Source organism: Pelophylax lessonae (assembly GCF_965119305.1).
Source record: "Pelophylax lessonae genome assembly, chromosome: 10".
Lineage (NCBI taxonomy): Eukaryota > Metazoa > Chordata > Amphibia > Anura > Ranidae > Pelophylax > Pelophylax lessonae.
This window is the reverse complement of record NC_138777.1, coordinates 64,446,270-64,467,289: the sequence shown is the minus strand read 5'-3', so window position 1 is coordinate 64,467,289 and position 21,020 is coordinate 64,446,270. Positions and strand designations below refer to the sequence as shown.

Genomic DNA, 21,020 nt, shown 5'->3' with positions numbered 1-21,020 from the left:
CGACAGGTAAGTGAGACTCCTCCGCAGCCCCTTCATTTCCTCATGCAGTGCTGTGGGCATGGTACAGGATATTCTCCTGTACCATGCCCGCAGCACTGCATCTCCTGTACAATCTGTGCCATGCCTGTGTACCATCACCTGGGATATGCCTGTGTAACATCTCCTGTATAATCTGTGCCATGCCTTTGTTCCATCCCCTGTGCAATGCCTGTGTACCATCTCCTGTACAATCTGTGCCATGCCTGTGTACCATCACCTGTGCCATGCCTGTGTACCATCTCCTGTACCATCCCCTTATCCATGCCTGTACCATCTCCTGTGCCATGCCTGTACCATCACCTGTGCCGTGCCCGTACCATCTCCTGTACCATCACCTGTGCCATGCCTGTACCATGCATGAACCATCTCCTGTACCATGCCCACAGCCCTGCATCTCTTTCACCATGCCCACAGCCCCTGCACCATGCCCGCAGCCCCTGTTTTGTGTCTCGTGGTGGTCCAGTTGGGTCCAGTAGCTGCTGCATTTCCCACTCTAGACTTATACTCGAGTCAATACGTTTTCCCACTTTTTTGTGGTAAAATTAGGTGCCTCTGCTTATATTCGGGTTGGCTTATACTCGAGTATATACGGTATTTGTTTTTACTGTAAAATACATTCTAATAACAGAATACAGTGAAAGCTTTCTAAGGAAAACTGGTTAGAAGTTGTAATAAAATAGGTATGCTTCCACTGTATAGGAGAGGCTCTTCAGTGCCCCATCATAACTTAAAAGTGCCTCCACACTGTCCTATAGTGCAACAGGAACCCTATAAAAATACTGAAATTTCATATATAAGGGGAACCTGCAAACACCAAAAGTTGGCACTGGTATAGAATCTACATGGCGATCTGAGCTTATCTGGGAAAACATGGAGGAATTCTTAAAGTATCTTGTTAGTCAACTATGACAATCTCTTTAAGCCCCGGTTCACACTTGTGCGTGTGCGGGGTTCGCATGTAATATCGGAGCGCACTGCTCCGACATTACATGCGATCGGCTGTGTGGTGCGAGTTTAGCCATACAGTTTGTATGGCTAAATTCGCACCGCAGCCGCACCAAACACGCACAGGACCCTTTTTTCTAGCCGCATCAGGATCGGATCGCACAGCGGTTCACACTTGTGCGATCCGATCCTGTGCGAGCTGCACGATCGCACTGCGATATGCGATCAAACTGGGGGTGTCGTTAAGATTACATTGACACCCCCAGCGTATCGCATATGGCAGTGTGAACTGCCGGGGGTGCGTGTGCGATGCGGGAACAGGCTGCGAATTCGCAGCCTTCCCGCATCGCATATATGTGAACCGAGCCTCAGTAGAGCTAGGGTGCATCTGCCTTCATCCCAGCAGAAGGTGAAATGCCATATTGCTGGCTTTTGTTTACAAATATGAAGTGGCGCTATGCTTCAAAATCTAAAAGAATATTGAAACTATATAAAAAATTTCAAACAGTAATATTACATGTGTCTGATTTCTCAAGGTAGATATTGAATGATGTGAGTAATAATAATATTTGATCTACTCATTTTGTGTCAGTGCCAGTGCTACAATGAACTTTTCATCAAGATGTGCAAAAAAAACACAAATAAAAACACAATTCTTTAGTCTTATCACAATCCAGCATAAAAATAGTACCCCCCTGATGAAGTCATGTGGGCTGCGACGCAACTAGTCGGGAAGGAGTTGGGTACATCACTGTCAAGGTCTTACCTTGCCTTCCTGTTGGCAGCCATCTTGGACATGTCCAGACTCCTGTCTTTTATAAACTCTGTTTGCATCATCACTTGCCTGCTGCCTGGGCGTCGCTTAGTGATGATATTGCACACCCGACTATATATATCACCTGATGGCTTGCAGGCCTTTGCCCTTGTGTTTGTGCTCCAAGGTGCATCGATGCTAGCAGTCTTCTGTTCTCAGTGTTTCTTCGTGTATGACCTGGCTTGGCTGACGACTTTCCTGGCTCTCGATTCTGCATCGGCAGATGACCCGGCATCGGCAGACGACCTGGCATCGACAGACTACCCACCTCTGGACTCGACCGCGGCTTGGATGACTACCTGCTCCTAGACTCGGTCCCAGCTTGGATGGCTACCCGCTCTGGACTTGACCCCAGCTGTTCTTGATTTCTCTCCTCACTCTTTCCTGGCACCCTGACAATTACTTCCAGTTTTCGGCCGATCTTTGAAGTTTATGGTTTCTGATGCTGTTATATTGATTTCAAATGTGAGTTACTACGTTTTTTTTTTTTTTTAAATTAATACATTTCAATTGGAATATTACACAATGAGGATTTGCTTTCTTGTATAACCATATCACACACTGGAGGAGAGGAGAGTGGATAGTGGGAGAAAGTGAGGACAGACCCACATAACTGGGTATGTGGGGTATGTCTGGGTATGCCCTGGGTAACTTAGGAACTGCCTACACCCTAAATTCTCTTAGACCTTCTGGTCTAGGGAATGAGGTGAGCTGCTAGCACACACATTGTGGATTGAGATGCAAGGGGGAGTGATCACATCACTGAGGAATTTGATGACGTTTGTACAACCGATATCACTGGACACACTGATTTTGTTCTCTAATGGACACTATTATATGAAAATCAAGTCACGAAATGGTATTGTTCTTTTCACTTTATCACATATAGATCAATGTTTAACCAATTTTTGCTTATTTGCTCACTTTTGCACAATTTTGCATTACATGCAGCACTGGTGTTTTTGATTACAATACCCAGTAGAGGTACTTTTTTAATGCTGTAATGTGATAAGATGCTGTAATGTGATAAGACTAAAGAATTTTATTTATTTATTTATTTTTTTTGCACATCTTGGTGAGAAGTTCATTGGCACTTTGAGTACAAAATCAGTAGATCAAATATTATTATTATTAACATTATTCAATATCTACCTTGAGAAATCAGACACATAATATTACGGTTTGCAATTCTTTATATAGTTTCATTATTCTTTTAGTTTTTGACACATAGCACCACTTCATATTTGTAAACAATTGTATTTTAGATGTGGAACACATTGTTAGGTTGTGAGCAGCTGCTTCCTATTTCTTATAAGTGGTAGTGCGTAGGATAGTGCGTAGGATTCTATATCTACATATTGCTGGCTTACTTCTGTAAACAGGCTGCTCTTCAATTAAAGGTTGTGTAGCACAATATACCAGTCATAGTTTAGGCTTGTCAACTTGGGTGAGAACTTAGACAGCTTGGACCTTTACGTGTAGGTAGAGTCCTTGACCTGCCCTTGCCCTGGGACCCCAGGTAATTAGTTTCTACCCAGGGTTCTGCTGCACTGGACTTTTAGGATATACCACCATGAAGCTTTTGCTGCCAAACCATGGACCTTTACCAATTCCAAAGCCTTCTCAGCCACCCAAATATGCTTTAGACTTCCAGGTGATACTGCCTGCAAAGCTTGCAATTTATTCAACAGTACATCACTGTTGTCCTTTGTCTGGCCACACAGCATTTTCTTTAGAGGAGCGAGCAGCTCTGTATGTCAATCAGTGCACACCGGGATCTATTGCAGAGATTTGTGTGGGTGCAAACCAGGCATAAGGTACCAGAAGCATATTCCTGGAGTGGAGACACCTTGGTAATATCCTACTGATGGGGTCACTGAGCTAACTGGATGCTTGATGGTGAGAGCGTTGGCTACCCAGGAGATTGTTAGCGCTATTTGATCTCTATATTTTGAGCTCTCCAGTTTGGTAAGAGGCCAACTTCACTTTTTTGAAAAGCACTTTTTTGCACTGGAGCTTTTTATATATTTTTATATTTTTTATATGGTTGATTATGAATTTATTGATAATTGACTTTTGGATTATATGAATATTTTATTTGCACATATATGTGTGCAGTGATCTATATTTTGACAATTTCTCAATTGCCTCATGATATTCCATCATCTTTCTTACATTGTTATTACACTTTTACTATCCTTTCCTCTTCAGCTATAGAGCCACTTTTTATGACTCCATGCCATATGTAATACCAACAGGGAGGGAAGGTAAATAGAAAACAGATCTGAGACTAGACTCATGATAAACCGGCTCCAATTTGAGCAATAGGTGGCCCTCTCCGCACCTTCCCGCCTAATATCCTTGGGTTATTTTATAAAAATAATGGGAAAAAAATACTGAAAAAGAAAATTGATGCAACCACCATAACAAAGCACTGGTAACCTGCAATATATGAAACTTGTGTTTTTGGTTTTACTACTCTACCTATTTGTATATTTGCTCAGTGTGCTTGTTTGCTACCTTCATGTTCCAAAGAGCATAATAACTTAAAGGCACAAAATGTAATTACCCTACTTTTTATTTGCTTAGTTTTTGTGTTCTTTATAATAATGGAAGAAGAAAAGCTCAGCTATTAAACAACATGTAACTTTGCCTTGTTTCAGCCACTGTCTTCCTTGAGTTCTGGAAAAGACGGAGAGCTGTACTAACCTACGACTGGGATCTCATTGACTGGGAAGATGAAGAAGTACATATTTTATTCAAACTTGTTTATACCTGCATTGGTTTTTTATTAAATCTGCTCTTTGTAGGATTGGGGCGAACTGCGTTGTTCCATAAAGTTATGTTTGTAAAGAAATTATATAAAATATAATAAAAATTATAAAACTGTGTTAAACACAAACGTTTGATAGTGCACAAAGTCCACTTCCAAGGATGTAACCGGCGGTCCCATGACTGAATTAATTCAATGTGTCTGCCACCACCACAAACTGCACACCCCCTACCAGATCCTAAGACCTCTTCACTATAGGAAATCTCAAGCACTGTACCCCAAAGGGTAAAGATCTAATGGCCAATTGCGATCATGTTCTTCCACACTTCATCCCCAGTCAAATATTCTGGTATATTAAGAAGACGGAAAACTCCACATAGCACAGCACCGTAAGGCCCAAAAATGTATTAAAAGCATATACACTCACATAAGAAGCGGTAAAACAATTAGAAAGCAAAACAAAGATGGCACCACGCTGTTCGGCATGTGTGATGATGCCAAATTGTTAAGGCCTTCTGACGCGTTATCATCCAGACATCAAGAAACTGGAAGGATGAAGTGTGGAAGAGCATGAACACAAATGTTTTTTGCATTCAACACAATTTTTTTGTATGTTATATAGTTTCTTCCCAAACATAACTTACAATGTATTTATTAGCATAATTCTATATAATTAATTGATGAATTTATATGGTCACCTAAAAAATTGATTTTGTATATGTTTATATGATTTGATATGATTTAAAGGCATAGTGCGTCACTTTATGGTGTAATTTAATTTTTAAATACTAGTTTATGGGTATTTGTTTTTGCTACTGCCAAAGTTCATATAAGCTGAGCACGGAGTTAACGTTTATAACACTCCAGTGTTTGTTAAAGTATAGTTGCAAAGTCCAACAGGCATTACACTTATACCAAATGAGCTCAGTAACCGCACACAAAACTGGATCTAGTTAGAAAGACTGCCTCTCTTTTTCAATACTGTCTGAGAACAGTTTTTATGACCAATGTGGCTGTTACTGGGTAGAGGGGCAGAAAATGTAATTATGACTTGGAGAAAAAGTTATTTCAAGGCATCTCCAAGCTAAAATCTGTCATAAATCATAACAGGTTACAGGTCTATAAGGAGATAAATATGTGTGAGACATCACTAGGGCTTTAACTTTTACCAAATAGTTCATAACTAATGTATATTTTAACTAATAGTTCTGTGTCTTTCCAGGAAGAGTTGCGTCCACAATTTGAAGCAAAGTATTCCAAATTGGAACGAGTGAACCCAATCACTGGCAAACCAGAGCCTTTCCAGCCCTTTAGTGACAAACTCAGCCGACTCATGGTGTCTGTATCAGGAATATTCTTCATGGTAATGATTTCATTATGAGCCATAGCTTTCAATCAACTGAATCTCCATCATGTTGGCTTTTCAGGTTCCCATTCTGAAAATCTCGGTCCGTTGCATATGAAGCTTGTTTAGAAAAACAAAATGTGTTAGGCCGACTGGCCGGCCATACCCAGTTCAAATCTCGGCCAGTTCCTGCTGAACCACCTGAGATTCAATTTGTTAATGGGCAGGCTAAATGTACCAAGTTTTGGTACATTTTGGTACAACGGATTCACTGGTGGGAGCAAACAATTGCCCGGCAGGAGGGATTACGTTGTCAGTACTGTCTGTGTTGATTGGGGAATTGTGCAAATTTTTCAGGAAAGAAATTTGCACCGTGTATGGCTGGCCTTAGTTACTATTCTCCCCTAGAAGGAATCTGCTATGGGGCCAAGATCATGGCCTGTCAGTTCAAGAAAAGCCAACTTTAGTGCCTAATTGAAACAACAATACATAAGCATACTCTGATGCATATCCGTATGTTTCACAATTCTGCTTAGCCTTCATGTCCAACATTAACTAGCACCACAATGTATTGGTTACATTTTTTTTATTTAACAAAAAAGCTCAGATGTTCACTTAGAAACGGAAATATGCCTAGAGAACTTTAAAAGTCGGTGGGATCTACACAATTATCTAATTTTGTTAAGCCATCATAATCATTGTAGAATGATCATTTTATTCATCCCCATTTCATAGCCTCTGTCAATTTAGTTTACTCAGGTCTCCAGCTTTGCTATAATTTTAGAATTTTTTTAAACCTGATTTGAGAGCCTCAGAACTGATAGGACTCAGGCTTTAATTCCTGAAAGCCCAACTCAAGCTATTGTTTTGTGTTTCTTTTTGGTTTGAGCAGACTAAGGACGTATTAGAACTGGGTTTTTGACACGGGTCATCATGGCCCCCCCAGCCAGTCTACGGCTACACAGACAAAACTGCAACATACACAACAAACTGCAATGCTCTGTGTATTCTGAAACCTTTCTATTGGAACCAGCATACACTTTTTTAGCAATTTGAGCTCCAGTAGCTCCTTTATTGGATTGCATGACACTTGGCCTTGGCCACCCCTGCCCCTGTCACTGGACTGGACCACTATTTTTCCTCCTTGGACCTCCTTGGACCACAGGTCAGCCTTTGCTCTCCAACTCCATCAATGAGCCTTTGCCATCCATGACCCTGTCCATGGTTCACCAGTTTTCCTTCCTGAAACCAGTTTTGGTCAGTCCTGACCACTGTAGATCAGGCACATAAGAGCTGCAGTTTGGGAGTTGCTCTGACCCAGTTCTTTAGCTGTTACAACTTCGCTCTTGTCAAAGTCGCTCAAATCCTTACACTTATTCATTTTGTTCTGCTTTCAACAAATCAGCTTCATGGGCAACATGGTCACTTGCTGCCTAATATATCCCACTGACTTTCAGATGCCATTGTAACAAGATAATCAATGTTATATATAGTACCTGTCAGTGGTCATAATGTTATGGCTGATCGGTGTAAATCATTTGCTCTGGTGGCTTCATTTGTTTTCTTTATTTCTGTTTAAGAAGTTTTTCTGCTAGTACTGAAATAATACCTGCTGATGCTGCCAGAAATTCAGTGTCCTTATAACTTGTTCTGTGCCCTGAACTGATATCTCAAACAATTGTATAGTTCCCAGCTATCTTCTGTGAACTACAAAACTACCTACCTCTATTTAATGAAAATCTGAAGAGGGGCGGGGCTTGTAGTCTAAGCCAGGAGAGCAGCCTAGGGTGACAACGTGGCTCATTCATAGAAACAGTATAGTGAACGTTGTCACCCTAGGACAGGAAGTGTTACTGGCAGGATCACTAGGAAAACAAATTCAATTAAAAATTGGTCCCCCAGATCTTGCAAGAACATGGAGGTTAGTAGGAGAACCCCAGAGAGCTGTGGGGGACCCAGGAGATTAACATTACAGGAAGTGTTGTTTTCCTAGCGGGCTTCATGGGACCATTTCTTAGAATCTCAGCAGTGCATAGTGGCTCAGCTAGCAGGAGAGATAATTTACCTCCTTTACTTGTGTGTGCTTGATCTTAGATCGGAGTCGGGGCTGTTTTAAAGGAAAACTGTCATGGGGAAAAAAAGACAGATGGCTATTGATGACTCTGGAAAATGCCATATGCCTGACTGTGATTCAGATCCTTTGGATTAAATACTTTGAGTTACAGGCCCAGGGCACTTGTGCAGAAAAGTTCTGACTTGACCCAGACTAGTTCCAGAGCAGTGACGGGGTCTGTGTTTAAAAAAATGTTGATGTCTTAAGCATTCGCACGGTCACCATGAACGATCACCCTGTTGTTTGTTCTATGATTATCTGCTATGATCCTAGAAGGATCATTCAAGGAAGGATTCACACAAAATATAAAAGCTCTGGCTTTCTACATAGGACCCTTCACGGGAATGGGTGTATGAGCATTGATGCATATCAGGCGAGATTCTTGAGCACTGCAAGGCTCCCAATGCCTTTCAATGATCAAATATTCTTCATCAGAGATTAGTGGTGAAGGTGCATGGATTACAAAAGTATATGATATAGAATATTTAAAATTTGCTCTGAAGCACCCCCATGTCCATACCAGTCTGGCCTGAAACCAGTGGTTTCCAAACTGCAGCCCTGGGGCCAGATGTGGCCCTTTGTTTGCTTGCCTTTATCTGGCCCTTGAGGCATTTTTCCTGCCACTGCCACCAAAAATGGGGCACAATTCCGGCCACTGACACCAACAATGGGACACTGTTCTTTTCACTGACACCAACAATGGGACATAATACTTTCCATGGACACAAAACGTGGGGCACTATTCCTCCCAATGACACCAATTATTTCATCCCTAATACCTAAGATCTAACATTAACTCCCACTGGGCACAATCCGGCCCCCCTAAAGTCTGAAGTACAGTAAACTGTTCCTTTCTTTATAAAGTTCTGAGACCCCTGCCTTAGAGCCACAAGGAGATGGGATGGATCATTAAACCAGGTTAAGATAAGTCAACTCCCACAAAATAATAATCGAGGTGCGTTGGTAGCCTTGTGGTGTATGGGAGTTTTGCTTGATATGCATTGGTGTTTGTGTGCTTGTTGCTGTGAGTTTTGCATGTATTTGCATGTTTTGCATGTATAGAGACCAGAGCTTTTACTTAGCTTTTATATTTTGTTTGAATAAAAATGTATCTTTTTATATATAACATTCACTGTGGTTGTCATTTTGGCTACGACAAAGTCACGGGGAGATATTTCTTCTTCTTTGTTTTGTTTTGAAGGGATAGAGCAGCCCTAAACTCTCCTTATTTTTGACATCTCCTATGATCCTTGACTTCCTTTAGTGGCCATAATGCAGTATTTACCCAAAATACTTCAGTTAAAAAAAAAAAAAGTACTGCATTTTGGACAATAGATAGAGGTGACATTTATAGAGGGTAATCCGATTACAAACCACATGGAAAATTTTTTCACATTGACATTGACAACTAAATGTTGAATCCAAAGGCGCCAGGAAGTTATTTTTTTCAGAAAGTATTATGGAATGGTAACCCTTTTATCTCTGACAGGTGTCCTTTTAAAATTTAATTTTTAATTGGCCGAATGTAAGTAAGGTTTGTAAGTGTATAATGGCTGAAATATATTTTCAGAATGGGGAGCACTTAGTCATCACAAATATTTATAGGACGTTTTCAAGAATGTGTCAGTCAGTCTGGTGGAGTCAGTAGAGCTGATCCTCCTTATGGCTTTTTGAATGTCTTTGGGACTTCAGGGGTGTTCCCTTTCCCATCTCTGTTCCCACCTCCGCTGAGCTTTGGATATTTTTACTCCACCTCTTGTATATTTAATTACATATGAAATTTTAACAAAGGTGACAGGGACAGTTAGGGGACTTGTGATGAGTGCAGAGAGCTGGAAGCTCAGATGCAGAGATCCCACCTCTGGATTCCCTGAGAAACAACAGCGATCATGTCTCTAGTATCTACCATGGCCTAAAATATCACTGTGGATTGTCCCTTTAAGGGAAGCAAATATCAGCATACAAAAATATGTTACGTGATCTGGTTATAGTATAGTGGAATAGTGGAATCCTGTTGCTGTTGGTTACTGTGCACTGCTGAGCTAAATTTGCTTCTATCTGCTAATTTACTCATCCGGGGGGGGGGGGGATGGTATGGAGGACTGGTCTGTAACATGGAGTTCTTCTATTTTCACAGTATTCCATTATATAATGAATGAGTATCGGGGCATACAAAGGGCGCTTCCAGCTTTGTGTGTCTTCTATATGAAGGGGGAAACAATACATTTAATATACCAATATCATAAAAAACAACTGGGTTTCGGGTTGTGTGTTTAATACCACTGGGCCATTGGGGAGATTTCCCTGTATGTCCTGGTCACCTAGACAATTCAGAAAAATATAACAACAAACAACAATAAAATGCTATAAATGATTATAACCTTTGAGTTTGTCAAACTCTATGAAAGCTACACAGTTTCGGTGGGTCCCCACAAGTCCTTATGCACACTGAGTATTTATTTTCAGTGCATGAGGCTTTGGCATTTACCTGAGGCTGGAGATCACAGGTGCACCGTCCAGTCCCGCTGTCAGGTGGTGCACTCAGTGGTACTTCTGTTTAGGGCAGCATATGCCCAGGGATACATGCCAAGAATGCAGTTAGCTTGCATTCCAGGCTTTTGTTCCTGAGCGCAATCCACCCTAAATGTAGATATTGCTAGGGGCACTGCCCTGTCATGCCGCAGCAGCTGGCAAGCTCTCATAGAGTTTGACAGACTGCCTGCAGCAGAGCTGGATGGTGCGTTGTGCCCTCCAGCTGCAGCTAAACCCCAGAACTTCATGCATAGGGGTAAAGGCTCAGTGTGTATGATTTATTCTCACTTCATGTCCCCATGACACCTATCTAATACACAGGATGTAGTAAGATATTTCCCCAATGGGGAACAGACCTAAAAATAAAATTATTTTAGACCAGTGTTCGCCTCTCCAGTTTAACCATTGAAAGTGTGATCTCTGTAACTTACAGTTGTGATGAGATAGCGATAACCCTCAATCTTAGCTGAATTAACAGACAGTGACTCGACCCAGACCACACCTTGAAGATCTTGTGAAGTTTAAACAATAAACTGTGAGGATCTTACAACAATGAACATCGGATAGGTCAAAAGATCATAATGTGATCCTCTCCATGAGACATGAGGCTGAAATGCATTACTGGGAAAAATGAACAAAGGGGTGCAGCTATTTAGACAGGATAAACTGTTTTAAGGAGGGGAGAAACCAGGGCCAGGAAAATACATATAACATTTAAAGGCATATCACAAAGCATGTGAAACATGACAACCAGACACTCCAGTATATTGTCGTAAGCCATGATATGAAAGGGGGGGGGGGGCATTTCTCAGAAAAATGTTGGCTGCCTTTTATTCTTTTTACTAACTGGTTGAATTAGTAAAAAAAAAAAGGGGGAAAGGAAATGTTAGACTCCAAAGATATTTGTTTTATAATGTCATTGGTTCGAATACATGAGCACTAAAGACATGACCATGGTTCTAGCCTTTCCTCACTCTTAAAAGAAAATGTCTGTAATGTTGGGACATACTAGAGTGGATATTTTTTGGGAATGTATGTATAAACTGTCCTTGTTTTACTTTTTAAATGGTTAGAAATAAAAGTCAGCTGTGCAATGCTAGGCGATTCACTCCTACTGTGCTGTGAGATGACTATAAGCCGTGAGATGACTATAACTGGATTAAATCACATATTTTTTTAAATGTCTTCATATTTAGATATCCTTAGTGCTGACAGCAGTCTTCGCTGTGGTTGTGTACCGACTCGTTGCCATGGAGCAGTTTGCATCATTCAACTGGCATTTTATCAAGAAATACTGGCAGTTTGCAACATCTGGCACTGGTGTCTGCATAAACTTCATGATCATAATGTCCCTTAATGTTGTAAGTTTCTATTCTTGTTTTAATAAAAGACATTGTTCTTTTTTCCCATGTAACTGAAACTAATTCACAGTTAGCTATAACACCTGTATTATTTGCAATAGCGATTGCTAATTTCAGCTCTTATTGGCATTGCTAAAAATAATGGTTGTTATGTCAAATAATGGTAGTTAAAGTTTAGCCCCAGGCAGATATAAAAGGTACAAATTAATGCAGCTCTGTATTCATTAACACATAATTTATTGTATTTTAACCACTAGCTTCCCAAGCCAATTCTGACAATTCTGTCATCCAGTACACGTACATATCTGCATGTTTTTGCTATAAAACTACTTACAACCCCCAATAGCTATATATTTTTAAGCAGAGGCCCTAGAGAATAAAATGGTGGGTGTTGCAATTTTTTTATGTCACCTTATAGCTGTTTTTAAAAAAAATCTATGTTGAGTAAATAGATACCAAAAAATTGCGCATGCCCGTGGAATGACAACAAACTACGGTACTTTAAACGATCCATTTAAACATCTTTACAGGTTACTCGTTTTGAGTTACACGGAAGGTCTGGTGCTAGAATTATTGCTCTTTAACATTCCTGGTGATACCTCACATGTGTGGTGCGATTGTCATTACATATGTGTGCCAGATCGACACATACATTCACCTTTGCAAATAAGAACAGGGGTACTTTATATTTTTTCTTTTCTTTTCTTTTTTTTATTTTTTTTTTATACACTGTACCTTAATTTGTTTTTTTGTTTGTTTTTTTATCACTTTTATTGCTATCAAAAGGGATGAACGAGATCCCTTGTCTACCGCATGGGCAATGAAAAGTCCTCTTTATGGAGAGGTCTGGGGTCTATTAAACCCCAGATCTCTCATCTGACCTCAAAGTCAGCAGATCAAACAAGATTAGTTTGATCTGCTGTTTGACAAGCCGCCAGATAGAAAACAATGCGCATATTTCTTCTAAAATAATGTCACCATTTTTTCATTCTCTTTTGCATCTAAGTATTGCTGATCTTCTCCAGGTTCTACTCTATGTGGCTTTTGATCTATGTGGGTGCAAAACAGAGGTGACAACATGCTAATGCTCAGGGGTTTTAGGGAAGATATGTGCTAGAGCTACAGACATTTTGAGATGGAGATTTTTGAGTACCGTAGTTTGGCGACATTCCATGAGCTTGCGCAATTTTAAAAAATTACATGTTGGGTATCTATTTACTCAGCGTAACATCATCTTTCATGTTATACATAAAATTGGGGTATATATTATGTTTTTTTTTTGTTTTTTTTTAATTCATTAAAGTGTATTTTTCCCCCAAAAATTGCTTTTGAAAAACCGCTGCACAAAAACTGTGTGACATAAAAAATTGCAACGACCGCCATTTTATTCTCTAAGATCTATGCTGAAAAAAATATAATGTTTGGGGGGGTTCTAAGTAATTTTCTAGCAAAAAATACAGATTTTTTTTACTTGTAAACAACAACTGTCAGAAAAAGGCCTGGTCCTTAAAGTACATAGACCCTAGAAAGCAGGTTCACATTACATTTTGTCTCTTTAAAGCTTGCTTTCTTTCAAATGTCTGTTTGTAAAAAAATGTGGTGCAACCTACGTACGTGTAACGTACAGTAGTGATGGTCATCTCCTACACGAGAAAGCATGTACAAGAAAACTTCCAGAAACCTGTAAGGGGGCCCCAAGGTTTTGACTGCCTAGGGGACTACACAGAGTTTAATCCGGCACTGGTGAGGGTTATAGGAATCGGTGTGAGGACTAGGGCTACCGAAAGAGTTAGTGGTGGGTTTCAGGTAGGGTTATTGTAAAAGGAGTCTTACAGTTAGGGGTAATGGAGGGTTGGTTTTAAGACTATGTTAGGGTTAGAGTTAGGGTATTTGTTACAGAGTGGATTAGAGTTAGGGTCACAAGGAGGATTATAGGGAGGTTTAGTGTTTGGCTGGTTTAGAAAGGACATCACTTTCAGTGAGCTTTATACCAAAGAACCAAGTTCTTGGTGCAGAGAGCCATGTATCTTATTTGAAATGTTAATTGTTTTGAGTGTTATGTATATCTTTTGACTGTTTGTGTTTCTTTTATAGTTATATGAGAAAGTAGCGTATCTTTTAACAAACTTAGGTAAGTTCACAATTAAAATTCATTATATACAAGTGCATACAGCTATATTGGTTGTGTAATAATTTAATTTAAATTTGCAATAGATTTGCAAATAAAAATTTCTGGGCAGAATGGAAAAGTGTTAGGACATCTTTAGGCTTTTATTTAAGTACATGGTTGTTTCTCATAGATACTACAGATTGTGTTATTCCCATTTAGTTGTCTGATCTGTCTGGTAGACTATCAGCATGGATAAAGGACCATCAAGGCAAAACCAAGTATAACTTGTATATAACTAAGTGCAAGTGGTATACAGAAACAAGGTTTTTAAGTTATAGCACAAATTGATGAACTCATTTTACAATAATGTTACTCTTTTTATCTTTTGAAGCATGCACATATCCTTTAAACGTTCCTTGAATACCCTGGACTTGCAAATATGATATGCCAAAACTAACTTGGTAAAGGAAAGTCAATAGGGGGTCAACCCTCTGCCTATGAGACAGATTAAGTGAGAGAGCGTGGAGCAGCTTTTGACATTTCTTTATCAAGTCTATATTTGAAAATCCGAATTTCACAGGTTTCAGGGGTCCTGTGGTGCTCAAGAGGAGGTTCAAAGATATGTGCACTCCCCTTAGATTAATGTGAATATCTTTACCAATTGTGATGTTTAAAAAAAAAAAAATATATATATATATATATATATATATATATATATATATATATATATATATTATTTTTTTTTTTTTTGTTACATCTTGTAATTATACAGATGTGTATAATTCTTGTAATTATACAGATGTGTGAAGCCATATCTGGTTATATTTAGACAATTATTTCTGCTTTTCTTATCCTCTTATCTCACAAAGACTGTAACGGAACAGGGCACCCCTGACCGGGTACCACCGTTGACAGATGCTCCTAGTGCTTCCCGAGGGGCTCCAAGCACTCCCCCCAGACACCGTATCCACTTCAGACCCCACGAACCACCGCAGCTTGGTTAGGGTCTTGCAGTCTCCTACCCACCCTGGACCTCCGACAAGGCTCCAGGTTCCTGTGGGTGAACCTCTCTTTCCCCAGAGAGTGCAGTAGAACAAGCTCTTATACAAGCTCTTACACAAGCTCTTACAAGATCTTAGTGATTATCCAAGGGAGTATGGAAGACCATAGCAATCCCTTGCAGCAGATTCCTCCAATAAGAGACAGGACTCTAGATTGAGGTTGAAGGAACTCTAGAACAACTTTATTGAACAAGACTTATATACAGAATTTGGAACATCCCGCCCCCAACAACCGCTTTCCTATTGGTCAATTGTAAAGTACCTGTAGTCCTCCTTCAGGTCCTCCTTAGCCATGCAAATGAGGACTTGAAAATGAGTCAGCAGGGATTTGTCCGATAGCTTGACCAGAAGGACTGCCATGTGCAATGAGACAGAAGCCCCCAGGGGGCAATCAATGTACACAATAGCCAGACACAGAACAATGGGAGGTCATTAGCACTTAACAAGGAGACAGGGCAATCCACATTCCCTCCCAATACACAAACAAAGGGAAAACCTTGCTGACATTGAAAGATACGTAATATACACAGCATTTAGGAATTACAGATTTCATGGTAAATGGGAATAAATCTCAATATTTCTATATGGAGATATTGCTGGCAAATATGAAACAATCCAAACCATTACTTATCTGTCTTTAAATTCCAGTGACGGTGAATACTGTCACAGACTCTATTATTATTATTATTATTATTATTATTATTCAGGATTTATATAGCGCCAACAATGTGTGCAGCACTATACAACATGAAGGCAGATAGTACAGTTCTACAGTACATAGAACCTAATTCAGGAGGAATCAGAGGGCCCTGCTTGTTAGAGTTTACAATCTCCCAAACATTCTGAAGCCTAGTACTTCATTTTATTCATTGAATCACCTCTAAGTTTACTCCTTTAGGGCTCTTTCACACGGGCGTTCCGTATGTCCGTTTTTCATCCCATCCGTTTGCGGATGAAAAACGGACATAATGTATCTCTATGTAAATACGGATGTCAGAGGATGATCATCCTCTGACATCCGTTTTTTGTCAGTTCAGTTCAGTTCAGTTCAGTTTTTTTGAACGGAGGAGAACCCTATTTTTTCTTCCTTTCAAAAAACGGAACTGAAGCAAAAACGGATGTCAGTGGTGTCATCCGCAGACATCCGTATTTACATAGACATGCATTATGTCAGTTTTTCATCCGCAAACGGATGGGATGAAAAACGGACATACGGACCGGATGACACAAGTGTCATCCGTGTCCGTTACAAAAAAAAAAAAAAGGACCTGATCGGGCAAAAAAAAAGGAACGCCCGTGTGAAAGAGCCCTAAGGCTTCATTCACAGCAATGCGTTTTTTTCATGTTTTTGCAGAATTACAGGTCTTTTTTTTAACATGCGTTCCTACATCAATGCATGTTTTGTGCCTCTGCTTTTTTGGAAAGGGTTAGGGACTTTTTTAAACGCATAGCGGTGCTTTTTTTGCATTCTTGGTTCAATAGACTTCAAAGGAGAAGCTGCAGAAAAGCATGTTGTGCATTTTTACCTTGTTTTTACCGCAATGTAGTCACAATTTACGTTTGGCGTTGTTTTAATCTGCCCAACAACACATTTGCCAAAAAAAAGATAAAAACAGCAAAATGCATATCGCGTCAAAATCACAATAAAAAAAACACAAAAAGCAGTGCAGAAATGCTCAAAAGCAAACTAAATAGGTGTAAATGGAGTCTAAAACCGCCTTCTCTGCTTATTTGGGTATTTCGAACCCACTGATTTATCCATACCTTCTCGACAAACATCTGTTGCTGCATGGATTTTATTATGTCTACTTACAGCCCACAGAGTTATACTAAAATCCTGGACTACACAATCAGCTCCAAAGGCCGTTATGGTGAACAAAGAACTTTATACATCTTTGATGTATAATTGTATATCAAAAAATTGGATACTATAGTCCTATCCTTCGGCTCTTCTAAAGGTTTCCTCAACAGGTGGAAACCTTTTATGGAACATACTTTATCAAATTCCAAAATTTCCCTTTTAATGACACCATTCCTGTACACACAGTGATACACAATGGAAAACCTTTCCAACTCTTTGATAGGATTAAAACCCAAAAAAGAAAACATACCCTATCATCTTCTCACCTCACTTCCTATGGCCCCTTTCACACGATTGGACCAATTGGGTCCGCCTATCCATTTTTCAGGCAGACCCAATCGGGCCGCCAATTGTCCTCTATGGGGAGGCAGATGTCAGTGGCCACCCGCCTGGCAATCGATCTGACAAGATCCGCTGAAAACACACAAATGGCAATACACTCACCATCCATCCAGCAAACGAACAGGCTGTCAGTTTTCATCCGATCTTCCCATAGAGAAGAGCGAGTCTCTGCACAATGAACAGAGATGGACATGTCATCCATCTGCTCAGTGAGGAATAGCGGAGCGATGCCCGCTGAGCAAGCAAAGTCCGTCAAAATGCATCGGCCCCGTGAGAAAGGGGCCTAAGAGCTTGGACGCAGATCTAGGTTTATATTTTTTGGGATTCTCTACTCAATTATTTTTATTTTATTTTATTATTAGTTTCTAGTATTTTTGTTTTTGCAGAAGCATACTCTTGGTATACTCTTAAATTAGAGCTAATTTTTAGTTCATTCACGCGTAGACCAAGAAAATCTGCAATATTTCAATGGATTATAATTAATGTTTTCACTTTGTCAGCCATAATGTAACCTTGATTAGGGAACTTTATGGTATGGGCTGATTATGTCTACTGGATGCTAATTTTCAATGGTTATATATTCGTTATACTGAGATTATGAGGAGGTAACACCACAATTTATGTTGTTTTTTTATATTAATTTTCTGAATTTATAGGAAATAAAATATTTTTTGCAAAAATTCAGACATGACCACTCCTACAAGGGGTAGCTCCTGGTTTTGCCCTTCTAAAACTTTAATCTCACTGAGAGAATACCCAGCAGGGTCTATCTTCATAGTCATTACATATACAGGTACTGCTTCCTGGTTGTTCCTCTCTGAACCTCTTAATTAACTCAGAGTATACTGGACAGGCACTATTGGAAAACTTTAGACCCTGATTGGTACCGGTGAATTTTGAACTTCATATTTAATCAGAAGTGGAGCGTGTTATAGAATTTTCTGAACCTCGAGTTAGTGTTAATGATCTGTTTTGTTTGTTTTGTTTTTTTAACTGTGGACCTTCTGGTAAAATTCTGTGTAAAATACCCATGATGCTCATTGGTAGCCAGGCACCACATGATCCGTGTTGCCCAGGCTTAAAAGCCAGATAAAGGAATTATTTTTCCTCCAAATAATAATATAATTTGGTAATGCGTACATGTATCCTTCTACCCCATGGAAGTATGAATTTAAAAATAGGTTTAACCACTTTACCACCGGAGGATTTTGCTGTCTTCCGTCCAGGCCACTTTTTGCGATTCGGCGCTGTGCGATTTTAACTGACAATTGCGCGGTCGTGCGACGCCGTACCCAAACGAAATTTACGTCCTTTTTTTCCCACAAACAGAGCTTTCTTTTGGTGGTATTTGATCACCTGTGCGATTCTTACTTTTTGCGCTATAAACAAAAAAAGAGCGTTTATTTTGAAAAAATAACAATATTTTTAACATTTTTTTATATGAAATTCCCCCCCAAAAAAATGTAAAAACCAATTTTTTTAAAAATTTTTGGCCAATTTGTTTTCTGCTACCTATGTTTGGTAAAAAAAATCACAATAAGCGTATTTTGATTGGTTTGCGCAAAGTTATTGCGTTTACTAACAAAGGGAAAGATTTCTGTCATTTTTGGTGTTTTTTTTTTTAACGCGTAATGGCGGCGATCTGCGATTTTTTTTTGCGGGACTGCGACATTGCAGCGGACAGATCGGACCCTTGACTGACATTTTTGACACTTTTGGGGGTACCAGTGACATTACTGCAGTAATCAGTGCTATATATATGCACTGTTACTGTAAAAATGACACTGGCAGGGAAGGGGTTAATTTTATTGGAGAGGGAGGGGTTAATGTATGCCTGGTGCTTACTGACGTGTGGGGGGGGGAGGGGACTGAGTGAGTCATGGACAGATCGGATGTCCAGCTATGCTGAACAGTCCGATCTGTCACTCCCTGTCACTATGGAGATCCGCCCGCTTGTGTTTACACAGGCGGGCGGATCTCCACACTAGATCCCCGACGATCGGGGGAAGAGCGGCGGCGATCGCCGCTGCTCCTCCCCTGGCCCGACTCCTGCTGTGACTGAAAACAGCGGGAGCGAGCCTTCGGCGGCGTGCAAGCGCCGCCCAGAAGGGGGAGTGTCTGACGACGTAGTACTACGTCGTCAGACGATAACGAGCCACTCTGCCGCAGTAATATTACTGTGGGCGGTGGTAAAGTGGTTAAAATTATGGCTTACATAGTGCGGTTTGTCCTCTGAGTCCCCATATTCTCATTTTACAACACTTCATATAAGCTAAAAATTGTATAAAATGTACTATTATGGCTAACCAGTCTATAGAACTGCTTTATTTATAGATTTGTAAAGTAGATTGTCTGGGGGTCTAACAATGTGCAGTAATGTTGTGTTATATCTCTAGAGCATCCGAGAACTGACTCCGAGTGGGAAAACAGTTTTGCTTTGAAAATGTTCCTGTTCCAGTTTGTCAATTTAAACAGCTCAATATTTTATATCGCCTTCTTCCTTGGCAGGTGAGAGTAACAATAAATGCTAATGCATCATGTTGTGTTTATAGAATATTCTCAGGTTTCGTTTCTCCTGTTCTCACCATATTTGGAATGACAGCCAACACTAGAAGACCTGGCTGGGCTGTTTTGTGTCTTTTTTGTATTTTTATGTATTACCCCTGTAATATTATTTTTTCAGTTAAATCCAGCAACATTTTCTCTCTGATGTTCTATAGTTGGGATTGCTCTATGAAACTGATTGAATGGCCTTATATTTGCAACCTATCAGTCTTGAAGCAAACCTGCGCTTTGCCCATGCATAATACCAGCCCCACCAGCTGCACATATTCAGCTTTCTTTTACGCCTGTGGAGTTCTGCTTAGCCACCAGGTACAAGGAGAGGAAGCTCTATAAAATCTCCAGTTCCAAGTCACTGCCTTTATTTGACAATGCAGGGTGTCTTGAGTGGCCACTTTCCAATCTCTAGCACTGTCACATGGGAGGAACAAAGTAACTTATGTGCTCCCTGATATATAGGTGTGCCACAGGGGCGTAACTACAGGGGTTGCAGGGGTTGCGATTGCTACCGGGCCCCATGCTCCAGGGGGCCCAGTAGCAAACCAGTGGGTGAACTTCCAGGATTGCAAAAGTCACACTTGCGACCGGGCCATGGCATTGGACCACTGTGGGGAGGCCCCAAGATTGCAGGAAGGGAGCCCACTGCAGAACTTGTGAAAGGATCCTGCTGCGGGACCGTAATAAAAGGCCATGCAACGAGAGTAAAGAGCCCCAGGATTAGTGGGAAGAGCCCTGGGCTTGAAGGGAAGGGCCCCGGCCAGGGATCTGGGGGGGCCCTTCATGGTTTCTTGCATCGGGGCCCTGAAGGCTCTAGTTACGCCTCTGGTGTGCCAGATATTGTTCTTTACTCATGGGGGCCAAAAAGAGTAGAGGGGGAGCAAATGTAACATAAGTAGGTGCAGCTGCTAGAGCATCTTCTAGGAGAATCTAAGGTGTTGATTTTCCTAAAGGGAAATAATCAATCACTTTGCAAGAAGGGATGAGCTCATGGTTCCGTCTGAGCACAGATTCAGCGGGAGTAGGACATCAAGAGTAATAGCGGTATTATTTCCACTATTATACCTGCCAGCTTCCCGCTATCAGTGGTAGTTAAGAATGGCCGGCGGATGCAGGTGATGCTAAGTCCTTAACAACCAGTGATGTCACCGACCTCGTTCACTTA

The 21,020-nt window shown here is 40.5% G+C and overlaps 1 protein-coding gene across 1 annotated transcript in view; it reads left to right on the top strand.

Moving 5' to 3' along the window:
- The window catches only part of ANO3 (anoctamin 3), a 542,814-nt gene that overhangs the window by 465,197 nt on the left and 56,597 nt on the right, over positions 1 to 21,020 (top strand). The window contains exons 15-19 of the mRNA XM_082269831.1: positions 4,462 to 4,544; positions 5,794 to 5,934; positions 11,758 to 11,922; positions 14,017 to 14,053; positions 19,693 to 19,804. Coding sequence (XP_082125957.1) covers positions 4,462 to 4,544; positions 5,794 to 5,934; positions 11,758 to 11,922; positions 14,017 to 14,053; positions 19,693 to 19,804 — 538 coding nt within the window. The remainder of the gene's footprint in view (positions 1 to 4,461; positions 4,545 to 5,793; positions 5,935 to 11,757; positions 11,923 to 14,016; positions 14,054 to 19,692; positions 19,805 to 21,020) is intronic.